At 35.1% G+C, this 15,588-nt stretch overlaps 4 protein-coding genes across 7 annotated transcripts in view; 3 read left to right on the top strand and 1 right to left on the bottom strand.

Moving 5' to 3' along the window:
* Positions 1–93: 93 nt before the first annotated feature.
* dnajc5gb (DnaJ (Hsp40) homolog, subfamily C, member 5 gamma b) lies at positions 94–5,443 on the top strand. 2 transcript variants are annotated; one of them, XM_058749838.1, is made up of 7 exons: positions 94–280; positions 813–952; positions 1,040–1,253; positions 2,059–2,215; positions 2,335–2,391; positions 3,415–3,456; positions 3,587–5,443. In XM_058749838.1, the coding sequence occupies exons 2-7, from the start codon at positions 834–836 to the stop codon at positions 3,637–3,639; spliced, it is 642 nt and encodes a 213-aa protein (XP_058605821.1). In that variant the 5' UTR covers positions 94–280; positions 813–833; the 3' UTR covers positions 3,640–5,443. The 2 variants fall into 2 exon arrangements, with proteins under 2 accessions (XP_058605821.1, XP_058605822.1); XM_058749839.1 differs by having other exon boundaries at positions 94–497.
* A 905-nt stretch (positions 5,444–6,348) lies between these two features.
* On the top strand, positions 6,349–9,109 carry LOC131523447 (proton-coupled zinc antiporter SLC30A2-like). Its single transcript, XM_058749837.1, has 5 exons — positions 6,349–6,481; positions 7,152–7,305; positions 7,391–7,541; positions 8,422–8,527; positions 8,964–9,109. The coding sequence occupies exons 1-5, from the start codon at positions 6,364–6,366 to the stop codon at positions 9,107–9,109; spliced, it is 675 nt and encodes a 224-aa protein (XP_058605820.1). The 5' UTR covers positions 6,349–6,363.
* An 83-nt stretch (positions 9,110–9,192) lies between these two features.
* LOC131523446 (putative deoxyribonuclease TATDN3) lies at positions 9,193–12,004 on the bottom strand. Of its 2 annotated transcripts, none has more exons than XM_058749835.1 (10): positions 11,854–12,004; positions 11,729–11,761; positions 11,578–11,651; positions 11,430–11,508; positions 11,282–11,344; positions 10,865–10,974; positions 10,728–10,783; positions 10,546–10,658; positions 10,086–10,166; positions 9,193–10,010 (listed from the first exon to the last, which is right to left on the bottom strand). In XM_058749835.1, exons 1-10 carry the CDS (start codon positions 11,905–11,907, stop codon positions 9,867–9,869), a joined length of 807 nt encoding a protein of 268 aa, XP_058605818.1. In that variant the 5' UTR covers positions 11,908–12,004; the 3' UTR covers positions 9,193–9,866. The 2 variants fall into 2 exon arrangements, with proteins under 2 accessions (XP_058605818.1, XP_058605819.1); XM_058749836.1 differs by having other exon boundaries at positions 9,195–10,010; positions 10,086–10,163.
* A 130-nt stretch (positions 12,005–12,134) lies between these two features.
* The window catches only part of fuca2 (alpha-L-fucosidase 2), a 10,215-nt gene continuing 6,761 nt past the window's right edge, over positions 12,135–15,588 (top strand). For both annotated transcript variants that reach the window (XM_058749241.1, XM_058749239.1), the window contains exons 1-3: positions 12,135–12,496; positions 13,987–14,174; positions 15,231–15,570. In XM_058749241.1, the coding sequence (XP_058605224.1) occupies positions 12,312–12,496; positions 13,987–14,174; positions 15,231–15,570 (713 nt within the window). In that variant the 5' untranslated portion in view covers positions 12,135–12,311. The remainder of the gene's footprint in view (positions 12,497–13,986; positions 14,175–15,230; positions 15,571–15,588) is intronic.

Raw genomic sequence — 15,588 nt, 5'->3', positions numbered from 1 at the left:
TGAGAACGTTCTCTGTTAGTTGGGCCTTAACCGGGTATTTTAATCTAGGTGCGCCGGATCTCAAAGCCTCACGAGCTACTTTCACTATTCAGCGCTGCTCTCTCTGTGAGAGTCGATGAGCTTTCGTACTTGACGTAGCAACTTTATTTCCTACTTCCTGGTCTAAACTATGCTCAAGAGCAATGGCCCCACTTCACTTTTCGCGGTTTAAACGCTGTAAATATTAGTAGAAATGAATGCACAAGTAACTTTATTAAAAATCGACTACTTCTCATAAGCGGTAAGTGATCGATTTAATTGATTATTAGTTGTCGGTCAGGTGATGATCTCTTAACAGGCCTGATCGAGCTCAAATCAGCGCCAGTCTACTGAAAATAAAAATGCTTTCGTAATAAAAGCCGAAATATTTTCTGTAAACGAAATATTAGTCGATAGTCGTTTTGTGGATGAATTACTAGCTCTGGATATTTCTTTACACTTACTATCTTTTTGAATTGGTAAGGAATATTAATAACATTACGTTATTTCTTGTTTTGTTTGGTTGTATTTCTTCAGTGTACTGTGTGCACATGTATGGACTCTTAAGGACACACTTTACATTTATGAATGTCATTGTTATTTTTTCTTTATTATGATTGCTCAATGTCTTTTAATCAGCTGGTGATTTGGTGATTATTAGTGGATGTATAATGTTGTCCATTTTGCTTTGATATGTTATCTGTTGCAATGGCATCTATTTTTAATTAGGCATAAGTGTCTAAATACTATTATATAAGAATAGAAGATATTTTAGAAGATTTCTCCATCTTTAGTGTTTTTAGCAGAATTTGACAATGGCAGATACAAGCCCTCAGCGCCCTCAGCGCAAGCTGTCCCGAGCTGGAGAAAGTTTATACGAGACATTAGGCTTGCCGAAAGGAGCTTCATCTGAAGATATTAAGAAAGCATACAGGTATTCTGGTTTATAGCTTATATTAATCAAGAAAACACAAATGCAACATCCCTCTAAAGGCTTTGTCTTATAAATCCCCAACTTAAGGAAACTGGCACTGAAGTATCACCCAGACAAGAACCCCAACAACCCTGAAGCGGCAGAGAAGTTCAAAGAGATCAACAATGCCAACACCATCCTCAACGACGACACCAAACGACAGATCTACGACCAGTATGGCTCCATGGGTCTCTACATCGCAGACCAGTTCGGAGAAGAGAGCGTTAAATACTACTTCCTCGTGTCCAAATGCTGGTTTAAGGTAAGTAGTTTGTGTGCATGTTTCTTCTTTGTTTTTATTTTTACTTTTATATGCAATGCATATAAAATATGCAAATTTATCATATTAATGCTGATTTGCAAAACAGGTCTAAGACAGTATTGCATGATTTGATGATGCTGAGTTCCAAAACATCAATAAAAATGTTACATCACTTTCTTTTGACAAAATAAGAATAAAGATTTTTCAAATTATATATTCGGTATGCATCTGCTTTAATGCACTTATTAAAATAACAAAAGAAGTCAAATATGAAACGTTTTGACAAAATGTATCAATTAAATTTCATTCTAGAAAGGAGTGGAAAAATATGTTCAAATACTCCATTTAATGTCAAACAACTTTGCAGAAAAAGCTCTTTTTTTCACAAAATCTGTCATTTTCTGTTGCTGTTTGGATGCAGTAATTATCCGCAGATGTGGCCGAAAACCGAATTGTTGCCTAAATGTTTGCATCTTCTTCTGTCACTGGCCATAATTTGAATCTTGAAAACAAGATTAGGCATAAAATGTCTTCAGGTTCATTCATACATGTGAAAATTGAACAAGTAGTTGTAAACTGGTTCAGAGGAAGATAAGAATTGTGGCAGGTATTCTGCTTATTCAGGGATAACACAAGACTTCTTCACCTTACGAATGGTTGTCAAAAGCAAAAATGCTATTAAATGCATCTTATTTTGTAAGAAAGTGTGACTTGACACTGTTAGAAGAAACAAGTATTGTATTTCATTCAGCAAATATGACAACGAGTGGTGTAAGCACTTAATTGTTTTAATTTTTTGGTTCAGACACTCATGGCATTGGGAATGATCTTCACATGCTGCTGCTGCTGTTGCTGCTGCTGTTTGTGTTGTGGTAAATGTGGCAGTTCAGAGAACGAAGAACATTTTCACTATGTGGATCCAGATGAGCTGGAGGCGGAGATGTCAGAGGAGCAGAACAGAGGTGAGGAGCGGGACTCGGTCATGTTTTCAGCTCTGGAGCCAGATTCTGCCTGTGCCTGTAATTGTTAATAAGAGAGCACTGTAAATCATGCAAAACACTGTATTTTTTGTTGTTTACAGGCAATGACACAGTAATAACAGGACAGCCTATTCCCAGTCCAGCACCTGGAAATTCAGGTGAACAACAGATGCACTTTTTGTAAAATAGATAGATAATATAAAGTAAGATTTTTTTCTAATACTTTTATTCAGCAAGGACACATTAATTTGATGAAAAGTGAAGGTAAAGACATTTGAAAATGCAGCTCTTTTTTTTAAATGACATTTTATTCAACTAGAAAACAGTTGTTTTTTTCACAATATTACTGTTTTAAGTACATTTACTGTATTTTCAGTAAAATAAATGCAGTTTTGGTGAGCATAACCCCCAAATGGTAGGGTTTAAAAATAGTGGTGTTGGGGAATAACAGTTAAAATCCATGAACAAAGACCAGGAGTCAGAGATGCGATAAATTAAAGAAAAATTTACTAAAGAACATAGTTTGCAGTTTCATCAGCAGAAGTCAGCTTCAACACTCGCAATGGAGTTCGTAGGCCGCTCTGCGTACACGTTCTAGACACCAATAGTTATACTCTAACAGAGGTCACTAATTACGTCAATACATAGGTAAGCAAGATTCTGGTTGGTAGATAAACTTAGAAAATCTCCACACATGGACGTAAAACTCGAAGCATATCTTCTAGTAATTATTTTGGTGACAATTGATCAGAGATCAGACGCAATAGGTCTCTCCAGAGACGTATATCTGTTACCCTGGACATCAGGGTGACGGCAAATGAGCTCTCGCTCTGCATTTAGCTGCAAAGATAGACATTCACACACACATACGCAGAGAACACTTATCTGTACTTCAAGGTTGCCGGGCTCTGCCCTGAATCTTATCAAATATGGTTAACTACACACATGCAATGAGAGCAGCATCTTGGAGAGTAAAAAGGCAGACTAAAGCCATATTCAGCTTTGAATAACTTTGATAAATAATTATTCAAGAAATATTATAATTATTATGAGGGCCATTGTAGATCTGTGATCCACTGGAATTATCAACTAGTAAAGTGCATCAATTGTGAAACACTCATTGGTCATTGTAGTGATGGTCTTGCTAATATCGGTCTTGCTTTCTTTGTGTTGTTTAACAGGAAGCACTGTGATTGTAGGAATGCCCATTCCTGCCCACTCAGGTGAATATCAGCATCAGTTATATTAGCATTAGCACGTTATATTCCGTGTGATGTGATGTACATTTTGCCATCAAAAATGGCATTAAAATTCAGATTCTGAGTTTGTTTATTTTGCTGTGTTGTCCTGCAGATGGAGACACTTCTGTACTGATCACTTCAGACGTACATGTGGCACAAGAGTAGCGCAAACTGCGACCTCCAGAGTTGTTAAGAAGACTGACTTACTCCTGTTTCTGTCTGTAGAAATGCGTTTGAGCATCAGTGGTTTGAATTACACAGTGCCTGTGCAGTCTTTGTGGCTTGTTTGATCTCCACACATAAAGCTATTTGTCACCCCGGACCGCAAAACATCATCTGAATACATCAACAATTCTATGTTGATGTATGTATCTTCTACATCATCTGAAAGCTGAATAAATAAGCTTTCCATTGATGTATGGTTTGTTAGGTTTGGACAATATTTGGCCAAGATACAACTATTTGAATATCTGGAATCTGAGGGTGCAAAAAAAATCAAAATACTGAGAAAATTGCCTTTAAAATTGTTCAAATTAAGTTCTTAGCAATGCATATTACTGATCAAAAATTAAGTTTTCATATGTTTACGGTAGGAAATTTACAAAATATCTTCATGGAACATGATCTTTACTTAAAAAGAAAAATCTCTAATTTTGATTTATACAATGTATTTTTGGCTGTTGCTATAAATATATCCCAGCGACTTAAGACTGGTTTTGTGGTCCAGGGTCACATTTCTGTTTACATAATTTTATAATTGTCTTTTGGTTGCTTGAATGTTTTTTTTTTTTTTTTTTTTTTAAGAAACACTTTATTTTGTAATGCTTCATTTAAAGCAGCTGTATGGAGTTTTTGAGTATTTTTGTGACTTTGGAGCCCTCTACAGTACAGTGGAGTTCACTGTTGTACAGTGGGTCACTGTATACGTGCATTTTGCGGAATTTTGTACCGCTCGATAAACTTACTACCAGAACAGACTTTTGGAAAGAAACGGGAAGCCATTTGCCTTATTAGAAGTCTGATATTTCAAGGTAAAAACATACATACAGTTGCTTTAAATGACCTCTATAGAGTACAACCAAACATCTTGCACAAGAAAGTCAACCTGATGTAATACCACAATTTTCTGTTCGTATAACACCAGAATAATCGATTTGCTCAAAATTACATTTTCTATTTATCTAAATATCATACATTGTTTAAAGGTTAAACCATGCTTTTTCAGTGAAATCTAATATGCGCACTTTGTGTGCTTTACAATACAGTAATTCTTGAGCATAAAGTTTGTATTATTAATGCTGTATTTGTACAATGTGGAGTCATTAAGGCTCCAATACATGATAATGAATAAGTCCCAACAGTCTTTTCTTATCTGTATATGCACACAAACATATTTCATCTAACAGACAACTATATGTGGAAGGTTGCAAGCGAACCTTAACCTCTGTGGAACAACTATTTTATGACACAATAATTTGGTATGATGCTGATTTTTAGAAGGTTCAGATGAATGTATGTAAATAATTATGCAAATATATAATAATATTATACAATATGATCATTAAAGCAGGGGTTCAGAGTTTAAAGGACCTCTGTAATCGTGCCTCACTGGTGATAAAGCTGGTAATTTGCAGGTGAATGTATTGTATATTGTGGTAATATTGCACAGCCTCAGGGATGGTTTTGTCTGAGATAAAAACATTTTGTTTATAATTGAAGTTGATTTCTATGTGGAATTAATACATTTTCAATGACACAGATCAATAAATATATTGATAAATAAAGTTGATTACTTTATCTCTACTCAAGCTTTTTATATCTGTTTATATGAATCTGTACAGCAAAAACAAAATATGCTTTTAGACGGTTTTGCTAACATTCTGAAAACATGATTTCTGAATGTTCTCAAAAGGTTTTTATTGGTTATGTGAATGTTAAAAACATATATTAAAGGGGATTTTCAATTTTATTTTGCAAACATTACGGGAATGTTACTTTTGAAAGTTATCTAAATCTTCTGTAACAAGTAGTAACATATAAAAAACATAAGACAAAAGTCCAACTGGAATGTTTCAGAAAACCGTTCCATGGACAATCTATAAATAGTGTTTTTGTGTTAACATTTTGATAACATTATTAGAGACCAGATAACTTTGAACGAACATTCTGTGAACGTTAATTATTGTTCATAACTAACCTGGTCTGTTCTGAGAAGTTTCCCGGTTAGCTGGGATGTGCAAATGTGAGCATATATTTTCCAGTTTTTCCTTACTTTATCTCTAGTTTCAGAATGTGACCTTGCTGAGATCTAAACGTGGTTTCACTGCACCAACACAATTTTCTGCCATGTTATAGCAGCAGCGTGTGAAACAGCATATGGCTTCTCCTCTTGAGAATATAATCTGTCCTGTAATTACGAGCACTATTTATTGAAAGGATTTTTTTTTTGTAAATTGTCTCCATGATGAATTTGGAGAAGGTCCAGCTGAACAAACAGGACAAGACCTTGACGGACTCACTTGAACTTTTGGGGTAAGTCTCAAATTCAGTTAATCAATCTGACTGTTTGAAGTGTTTGATCTAGATTTCTTCATTCTGTTTCTTTAGTCTTCTGGAAAATTCAGAGGATGAATACGTCAGCACTCAGTTTGAGTGTAAACATGACACTCGAGTGTTTTATTGTCACAACCTGAAAGAAAAGCAGCAAGGCAAAACACAGGCCCGGAGGAAGTTACTCATCACATGATCGGGGAAGTCCTTGGTGAGAATAAAAGGACATGCTCCGTTTAAAGGAAAAGTACAGTTGACAAACAAAATGGACATGAACTTACTGTAACTTGCATTTGAGACTTGTGTTGACGCTCTGCTCTCGCAGGTGGTCTCGCTATAATGACCGATGCTGCACATCTTCTCACTGACTTTGGCAGCATTTCGGTCAGTCTCTTCTCATTGTGGGTTTCCTCCAGGCCGCCGTCCAAACATCTGACCTTTGGATGGCATCGATCAGGTGTGTGTGTGTGTGTGTATTTATATGCACATACTAAGAATACTTTTATGCTCACCCAGGCTACTTTTTTTATTATTATTATTAAAAATGCACTAAAAACAGTAAAATTTTTAATTATTATTAGAATTTAAAATAGACTTTTTTTGCTAAAATGTCATTTAAATTGCTGCTCAAGAAACATGATTATTATTATCAGTGTTTTTGCCATTTAATGTTTTTGTGGAAAAGGTGATACAATTTTTTTTTTCAGGATTTTTTGATGAATATAAAGTTCAAAAGAACAGTGTTTATTCAAGTTAAAAATCTATTGTAACATTATCAGTTTCTTTCCTGTCATTTTGATCTATTTAATCTGTCCTTGCTGAATAAAACTATTTATTTTCTTAATTCTGTATCAATTGTTCCACAAAAATATGAAGCAGCACAAATGATTTCAACATTGATAATAATCAGAAATGAGTCTCGTGCGGCAAATCAGTATATTAGAATGATTTCTGAAGGATCATTTTAAAATATATTTGCACAGAAAACAGTTCTTTTAAACTGTTTTGTAGTAATATTTCACAAAATTATTACTGTATTTTTGATCAGATAATTGCAGCCAAAAACACTAAAAAATCTTAATGATTCAAACTTTTGCCACAGTGTTTCTGTCGTTTGTTTTGTCCAGAGGTTTTAGGGGCTCTTCTGTCTGTTCTGTCCGTCTGGACTGTGACGGTGGTTCTTGTTCTCTTTGCTGTTCAGAGGATCATCGGTGATGATTATGAGATACGCAGTGACGTGATGATGATCACAGCTGCATGTGCTGTAGCGCTTAACATCTTGTGAGTGATGCTATTTGATTTCATTAGTAGCGTTTGTTGGGAAATGGCATCTTCTTGTTCAGTGTTTGATGTGTGTTTCCATCAGCTTGGCTTTCATTCTCCATCAGTCTCCGGTCCGTCACGGCCTCACAGAAGAGCACAGGAGCACCAGCGTGAGAGCCGCGTTCATTCACGTGCTGGGAGATTTACTGCAGAGTTTGGGTGTGTTGCTGGCGGCCTCCATCATCTACTTCAGGGTTTGCACATTACTGTTATTGGCATATACAAAAGTACTCCGAATTTCACTTGTATGGACGCTTAGTCACACTTACAAATGTGTGAATGTGATTCATCAGATCAGTTGTCTCAAATGCTGCTGGATCTTTTCACCTCAACGTCACTTTTCTTCATCATTTGTGCTCAGTGCGTTTGAATCAGCTCGTTTGGTTTTTGATTCCTCCTCAAGTTCACACAGATCATCACATTAAATATTAACTTGATCCATTAACTAAAACAATTTGTGTCGAATAAACACCACTTGCTTTTATATTTCATTATTTAATGCAGGGATTCCCAAACATTTTGTCAGCCAAACCTCTTTAGCCTGAAATATTTACCTGAGATTTTATGTTAATATTTTAATCATTTAACAACACTTAACATTTTCATGGTTCTCTGATGTCAATTAGCCTACATTACATACAGGTAAACTAATAAAAACTTATTATGTTTTAATATTTTTTTATGTTTTATTTAAAATATATTTCATTTTGACATTTTATTTAATTATTAGCTTTTAAGCTAACATCAGTTTGGGAAACTATGGAAGCCAGTTTTTGCCACAGAATTAAAAAAAAAAAACAAAAAACAAATGCAGTTTTTTTTATTTTATTTCACACTTTTGAGTTCATCTCACAATTATGATTTATTTTTTTTTTCTGGATGGGGGTGGGGGGGGGGGATTGTGAGACAAACTCAGAATTGGGAGAAAAATAGAACAATGATATAAAAAGTCGCAATTACATTTATTTTTATTATGTAGCAGAAACGGGTTTCCAGGAAACTCAGATCTAATGCATGACATTTTTACATTTTTGAATGCGATTTAAATGTTTGTTCCTCTCTCCAAACCAACAGCCTGAATGGAAGATAGCAGATCCTGTTTGTACTTTTCTGTTTTCATTATTTGTGCTTGGAACAACATTCACCATCCTGAAAGACATCTTCAAAATACTCATGGAAGGCAAGTGATTGATTGATCTGTCGATGCAACTGCCCAGATGTTTTAAACACAAGCTGAATGTTGTTGTTTTATCTGAAGGAGTCCCGTGTGGTGTTGACTTTGACTCAGTGAAAGACACTCTGCTATCAGTGAGCGGAGTCAAATCTACACACAGTCTTTGATCTGTTTGCCATTTGTCTACTATTCATAGTGTTATTTTGGTGAATTGTAATAAAACCAGTTGGGGTCCATTTATCATCATAATTAATAATAATAATAAATATAATGAACCCAAAATTACAACAAAAAAATATTTTTTTAGTTTTATTAATCATAGATAATACAAATTAAAATCTCAATATTTTGACCACTGGCCTAGGAAATTCTGGTTTCTATGATCAGAAATCTGGTCCGCTTACGCTGTATTTTTAACCCAAATGAATGGTTTATTTTTCAGATGAGCAAACCAACCCACAGACTGTGCTGATGGACATGACCAGACTGCTCCAGACACACTATGGATTCAGCAATATCACCATTCAGACAGAGACACACACAGATGACGCGGCTTTTTGCTTCCAGTGCCAGGACCCAATGGACTAACATGGGATTTTAGCTTCTCATTATATTAATCTATAGAGGTTGAATGTACTGTATGTATGAATATAAACTTCAGAACATATGTGACCCTGGACCACAAAACCAGTCTTAAGTCGCTGGGATATATTTTTAGAAATAGCCAAAAATACATTGTATAAGTCAAAATTATCATTTTTTCTTTTATGCCAAAAATCATTAGGATATTAAGTAAAGATCATGTTCCATGAAGATATTTAGTGAATGTCCTACTGTAAATATATCAAAACTTAATTTTTGATCAGTAATATGCATAGCTAAGAACTTCATTTGGACAACTTTAAAGGTGATTTTCTCAGTATTTTGATTTTTTTGCACCCTCAGATTCCAGATTTTCAAATAGTTGTATCTCAGCCAAATATTGTCTGATCCTAACAAACCATACATCAATGGAAAGATTATTTATTCAGCTTTCAGATGATGTAGAAATCTCAATTTTGAAAAATTGACACTTGCTGGTTTTGTGGTCCAAGGTCACATATATTTTTTCGGCACACATTCTGTGCATGACACAATGACATGATAAAGATGTGTTCAAAAAGCAATGTTTTATCTATTTTTAGACAAGCGGTGACATTTGTCAGTATATTATTTATCAAGCACTGTGCTCAAAATTGAAAGGAACAAACCCAGCATGCTCTATTAAAAAAATTCTTGATCACAGTTTGTTGCACAACAAAACACGTTTGTTAAAAACAGCAGCTTTGCAGAAGACCTTTTAATGTCAAGCTTTGATAAATGTTTTTAATTTGGGGAAGAGACGCAGGGCATTCTGGGTAGTGACTTCCACGACCTTCTCCAAGGGAACACCTTTGATTTTGGCAATATATTCTGCACTGATGCTGATATTCCTTGGTACATTCCTCACCTAAAGTAAAAACACAGATGTAAATACATTTCAGAAATATTTCATGTTTATGACAAAAAAACAAATCCACTGCACCTGTTTTTCAGGCCCGAGTGCAGGAGAATCCGTCTCTAAACACATGCTCTCCAGAGGAACCTGCTTCACCAGCTTCTGCTTCTTATAAAAAAGTGAACAAACATGTGATGTGTGACTAATAAATTGTATTTAATTGTATAGATTTTACACAAACAGATATACTCTCCCAGTTACAAGTTTGGACACACTTTATCAGGAGATTTTCTTGTAAAAGCTCCTTTTTACATCTTTGCTTTTTGTAATTTATATATACATATGTGCACTAATTAACCAAACTAAAATCAAAAACTTGGTTAATTTGGTTGAGAGAATGTCTGAAGCTCAAATATAAGAGTTTTAATTTGATATTATAGTTTATTTCTGATTGGTAGAATGTCTGTTAGTGGAGCACATACTGTAAACAGACCTTGTAAATACTGGCATGAGAAGTCAAATGTTATTAAACGTAGGTTAGATTTACCTGATCACTTCTGACAATGGATGGAGGTATTGAGAAAAAATAACCAGCTTTTACACCCTCCATCGCAACTGAAGGTTTTCCGTCAAATGCATGAAGAAGTGCATTCTCTACACCTGATTGAAATGGCATAATCATGAAAAGCAAACAATTTATCAATAAACACTTTGTCAATGCATGCATACCCAACTCCTTCAGAAGATGGATGGTTGGTCTTCCAGCAGATCTTGAGTGTACATTCCTAATAGATAAAATGCAGTGCTATATGAAAGATCGTAATATTATTACCACAAAAATACACATCTGGAAGAGCGACACATACAGAGGCAGATTCAACTGTTTTGCGATCTCAGCCTGTCGAATGAGCACCTGTCTCTGACCATCTTTCCCAGCATCATTGTTGACTACACGTGGTGTGAAATCCAGACCGACCTGTATGTGATGATACACATTCATGAAGACTTCATAACACTAATAATCTGGACTGACAGTAGAGGATCCATTGGTGAGCAAGTGATGTAATGCTAAATTTCTCCATATCTGTTCCGAATGAAGAAAAACTCATTCTCTACTGGACATCTTGGATGTCCTAAGGGTGAATTGTCAGCAAAATTACATTTTTTGGTGAACTATTCCTTTAAGGGATTAAGTCCACATAGCTGTATAGCCCCTATCTACAGTCCATTCTCTACCTATAACCCACAAGAACAACTAGTTAGAGGTACAATATATGTCTAACCTCACCAATAGCCACAATGTGCTCTTTGTATTTGTCGATCAGTGGTAATGCCGCGTCTAGATCCTGTAGGGCAGAAAAAAAGGTAAACTGTGTCAGCTCTAAAACAGTAAATGAAATAAATATATCTTTATATGCACATATTTCAGACCTCAGGTAAGGCACCCCTGGGTTGTGCTGGATCTTGGACAGGATGAACTCCAAGACATGGCATAACAAATCCTGGGAACCTACAGAACATTAAAGCTATTTAATATATGGTTTGCTAAAAATATGGTGTAGTAAGATATCAGATATACCTTTGTGAGAGCTGTATAATTTTCTCAAATTCACCAGCATGCTCTGCTACTGCAAGAAGGGCAACAAGCCCGGCCTAAAAATGAAACAATCAATATTATTGCACTCTTAATATGACAGCATACTGAAAGGGAATGCAGATTAACACACTACCTTTTTAGACTCCTGAATAACATCATCAATGTCCTAAAATATAAAACACAATCATTAAAGAACTCCTCAGAAGGTTTCAGTTTCATAGTATTACTGAATGAACCTTGCACCTATAAAACTCTTACGCTGTCAAAATCCTCGGCAGATATATGACAGTGACAGTCGATATATCCTTGCATGGGTTTATATTTTTTAGCTCGTCTGAAACGACAGTCCACATGGATCCGATATATAAACAAAACAGCAGAACCGGATGTGACGGTAAATTTGACCACGGCGAAGGAGTATATCATGAATATTAATTAGGTCAGACAGCGTTGCTGCCGTTCAGCCAATCATCATTTAGAACTACTCGGCGAACGTCGTGATACGTAATTAATATTCATAAACCAAGTCTTGACGCAGGCTTGTTTGTTTCCCGGATTCAAAACTACTTCTGCAGTTTCTGTTTTTGAAACGTTTTTTGTTTTTTTTTGTCATTTGATAAATGTGTAACAAATCACGTGTTTATGTAGATATCAACATCATGTGATTTGAAACAGCTCCCATATGATTACTGTGAATAACGGACAGCAGAAGCACAATGTATCAGTGGAGCGTTTTCCCCCTTTATTTACTCTTGATTGGCCGCTGTGTTGGTCAATACCAGCCTACGTGGGAATCCATTGATTCAAGACCTCTACCGGAATGGTTCGATCAAGCCAAATTCGGCATATTCATTCACTGGGGAGTGTTTTCAGTTCCCAGCTATGGCAGTGAATGGTTCTGGTAAGTGCAAAAAAAAGCATCAGCACTAATACAATGTGACTGACACTAACAAAAAGCACAAGAAGCAACACAACACCAGGGTACTGTCTGAAATACCCTTGATTACTATGTAAATAACCCAGTAAATGGTTCAAATCAGTTTCAATATGGCGTATTAAAGTTTTACTATCTGATATTTTACTGTACTGCGGTACTGTACTATTTTGTAAGGAGAAAGAAATACAGTATATCTCATTGTGATAATGAGGTTAAACATTTCCATATGCCCCCTGTAGACATTTTACTTTAGATTTTTTTTTTTTTTTGCAAAAAACTAATAAAATATTTTAAAAAGTTAAATACTAATGATGTGTGAAATACGTTTTGCCTTGTTATAGTAGTAAAAAATAGATTTTATGTGTTATATTGTGCATAAAATTCATTAAAATAATATCAGAATGCAAAGCATCCAAATGGTCCTACAAAGTAAGCTTAGTTTTCTGTAATCAAACAATAATTTTCCTTTTTAATTCAAGTTAAATAGCCTTGACAGGTACACCATTATGAAAAGGAGCCGTTTCAGTGGAGGTTGGTCACTTTGTCAATGTTTAGTATTTTTACTTTACTCAAGTAAATTGTGACCCTGGACCACAAAACCAGTCATAAGTGTGCATTTTTCGAAATTGAGTTTTCTGCACCATCTGAAAGATAAATAAATAAGCTTTCCATTGATGTATGGTTTGTTAGGATCAGACAATATTTGGCTGAGATACAACTATTTGAAAATCTGGAATCTGAGGGTGCAAAAAAATCTAAATACTGAGAAAATCACCTTTAAAGTTGTCCAAATTAAGTTCTTAGCTATGCATATTACTGATCATAAATTAAGTTTTTATATATTTACGGTAAGAAATTCACTAAATATCTTCATGAAACATGATCTTTACTTAATATCCTCATGATTTTTGTCATAAAAGAAAAATGGATAATTTTGACCCATACAATGTATTTTTGGCTATTGCTACAAATATACCCCAGCGACTTAAGACTGGTTTTGTGGTCCAGGGTCACAATTTTAAAAGTATCTGTACTTTATCAGAGTGTTTTTCTTTGGAAAACTTTTACTTACCAAAGCATAATGTCTTACTTTTTACTGCACTACATTTTATAAATAAAAGTCGTTGGTTTTTTACCTTTAATACTTAAGAACATTTCAAATGTAGTGCTTTCCTGGACTCAAGTAAAACTTTGAATTACTTTTACTTGAGTAAAAGTAAGAAAGCACTAGATTTCTAATGTAATTAAGTATTAAATGATATTTAATATGAAACGTAGTGCAGTAAAAAGTACAATATTATGCTTGAATGTTGTGAAGTAAAATTTTCTAAAGAAAAACACTGATAAAGTGCAGACGCTTACAGCAGAGTACACATACTTCACTACGGTCCGCCTCTGGTTATGTGTTTATATATTTGAGGTTAGCTGTACTTAATAGTTTTGTTTTCCAACAGGTGGTACTGGCAGGGCCAGAAACTCCCATCTTATGTGAAGTTTGTGGAGAAGAATTACCCACCCGGCTTCACCTACGCAGATTTTGCTCCTCAGTTCCGGGCTGAATTCTTTGATCCTAAAGAGTGGGTCGATATTTTTGCCTCGTCTGGAGCCAAGTATATTGTCCTCACAACCAAACATCATGAAGGTTTGTGAGAAATCAATGCACCGACTGCACTGAATTTCGTTTTTGCATATCTGTCAACTGTGCTTATTTTAATGCAACATAGTTATCCTGTGAAGAAAACTTTTTTACAGAAAACTACAGATGTATGTGTAAAAATGTAAGGTATACAGTGAAAATTTTTAAATGCTTTAACATTGCATTATGTGCCATTTTAATGTAAAGTACAAATACAAATACAGGGAAAGGGATTAAAAGGAAACTCCATCCTTTCCACCCTCATGCCATCCCATGTGACTTTCATTTATCAGATGAACACAAACTAAGAGTTAAACATGAATTACAATTAATTTAACAAACAATGCTAATTTAAACACTTTTGGAGATTTTTAATTAATTAAGAAAATATTTCCACAAAAATATTAATGGTATTTTTTTTATTTGCACTCAATCTTGTGCATTCAGCTAATATATTACACAGCTAATGGCTCTATCAAAACAGAACAAATAATGAATAAAAATTTTTGGGAAAATGCAACTTTGCTACCTCAATATGCTTCCTCGGATTTGATGGTGAACTTTTAATGCCAGACATTTACCTGATGAAAGTCATAAATGAAGTAGAAATGTGTGTGCTTGATGCATGAAACAATGATCATTGGTTCTCACATCAGGCACGCCGCTTGAGCTCCGCTACCATATTTAATGTGCATAAGATAAAATAAAAATGTAATGTACTTTTCAAGATTAAATAAAATTGTAAGGAGTAAAAAGTACTGTTTTTTCTTCAGAAATGCAATCAAGTAAAAGTACAAGTAGTCAGTTTGAATTGTTCTTGAATAAAGTACAAATCCCCCAAAATAATACTTCAGTAAAGTAATCAAGTAAAATTACTCAAGTATTATACACCTCTGTAATAAAATAAATAGATATATATATATTTTTTAAAATAGATATTTATTTACTTTTTTTGTCATGAATAGACAATAATATCATAATGCTGAGGTCTTCTTAAAGTGAAAAATTGAAAACCCAAACATGGTTTTGTGAGATACACCCATAAATGTTTCAATGCCTCAGGTTTTACACTATGGGGCTCGAAGTACTCGTGGATGTGGAACGCAGTGGATGTCGGGCCGAAGCGGGATCTGGTGGATGAGATCGCCACGGCTCTGCGGGCACACAGTGATTTGCGTCTGGGTCTCTACCACTCTTTATTTGAGTGGTTTAACCCTCTCTACAGAGCAGATGCTGACAACCACTTCAAAACCAATGTGTTTCCTACAACAAAGACCCTGCCTGAGCTATACGAGATCGTCAACAAGTACAAGCCTGAGGTGCTGTGGTCTGATGGTGATGGAGATGCACCTGACTCTTACTGGAACAGCACAGGCTTCCTCGCCTGGCTTTATAACCAGAGGTAAGGACACATGTACAG

The sequence above is a fragment of the Onychostoma macrolepis genome, chromosome 17, assembly GCF_012432095.1.
Source record: "Onychostoma macrolepis isolate SWU-2019 chromosome 17, ASM1243209v1, whole genome shotgun sequence".
NCBI lineage: Eukaryota > Metazoa > Chordata > Actinopteri > Cypriniformes > Cyprinidae > Onychostoma > Onychostoma macrolepis.
Note: the sequence above shows the minus strand (reverse complement) of the source record. Positions and strands in the feature narration are given on the sequence as shown.

What these genes read in the sequence shown, in the direction of transcription:
- dnajc5gb (XM_058749838.1), top strand. Translation starts at nt 834, where the DNA reads ATGGCAGATACAAGCCCTCAGCGCCCTCAGCGCAAGCTGTCCCGAGCT. An exon ending in TGTCCAAATGCTGGTTTAAG is followed by an intron (nt 1,254 to 2,058) that starts GTAAGTAGTTTG and finishes TTTTTGGTTCAG; the next exon opens with ACACTCATGGCATTGGGAAT. An exon ending in GCCCATTCCTGCCCACTCAG is followed by an intron (nt 3,457 to 3,586) that starts GTGAATATCAGC and finishes GTTGTCCTGCAG; the next exon opens with ATGGAGACACTTCTGTACTG.
- LOC131523447 (XM_058749837.1), top strand. Translation starts at nt 6,364, where the DNA reads ATGACCGATGCTGCACATCTTCTCACTGACTTTGGCAGCATTTCGGTC. An exon ending in CTTTGGATGGCATCGATCAG is followed by an intron (nt 6,482 to 7,151) that starts GTGTGTGTGTGT and finishes TGTTTTGTCCAG; the next exon opens with AGGTTTTAGGGGCTCTTCTG. An exon ending in CTTCAAAATACTCATGGAAG is followed by an intron (nt 8,528 to 8,963) that starts GCAAGTGATTGA and finishes TTTATTTTTCAG; the next exon opens with ATGAGCAAACCAACCCACAG.
- LOC131523446 (XM_058749835.1), bottom strand. Translation starts at nt 11,907, where the DNA reads ATGCAAGGATATATCGACTGTCACTGTCATATATCTGCCGAGGATTTT. An exon ending in TTATTCAGGAGTCTAAAAAG is followed by an intron (nt 11,652 to 11,728) that starts GTAGTGTGTTAA and finishes TTTCATTTTTAG; the next exon opens with GCCGGGCTTGTTGCCCTTCT. An exon ending in CCATTGTCAGAAGTGATCAG is followed by an intron (nt 10,167 to 10,545) that starts GTAAATCTAACC and finishes CTTTTTTATAAG; the next exon opens with AAGCAGAAGCTGGTGAAGCA.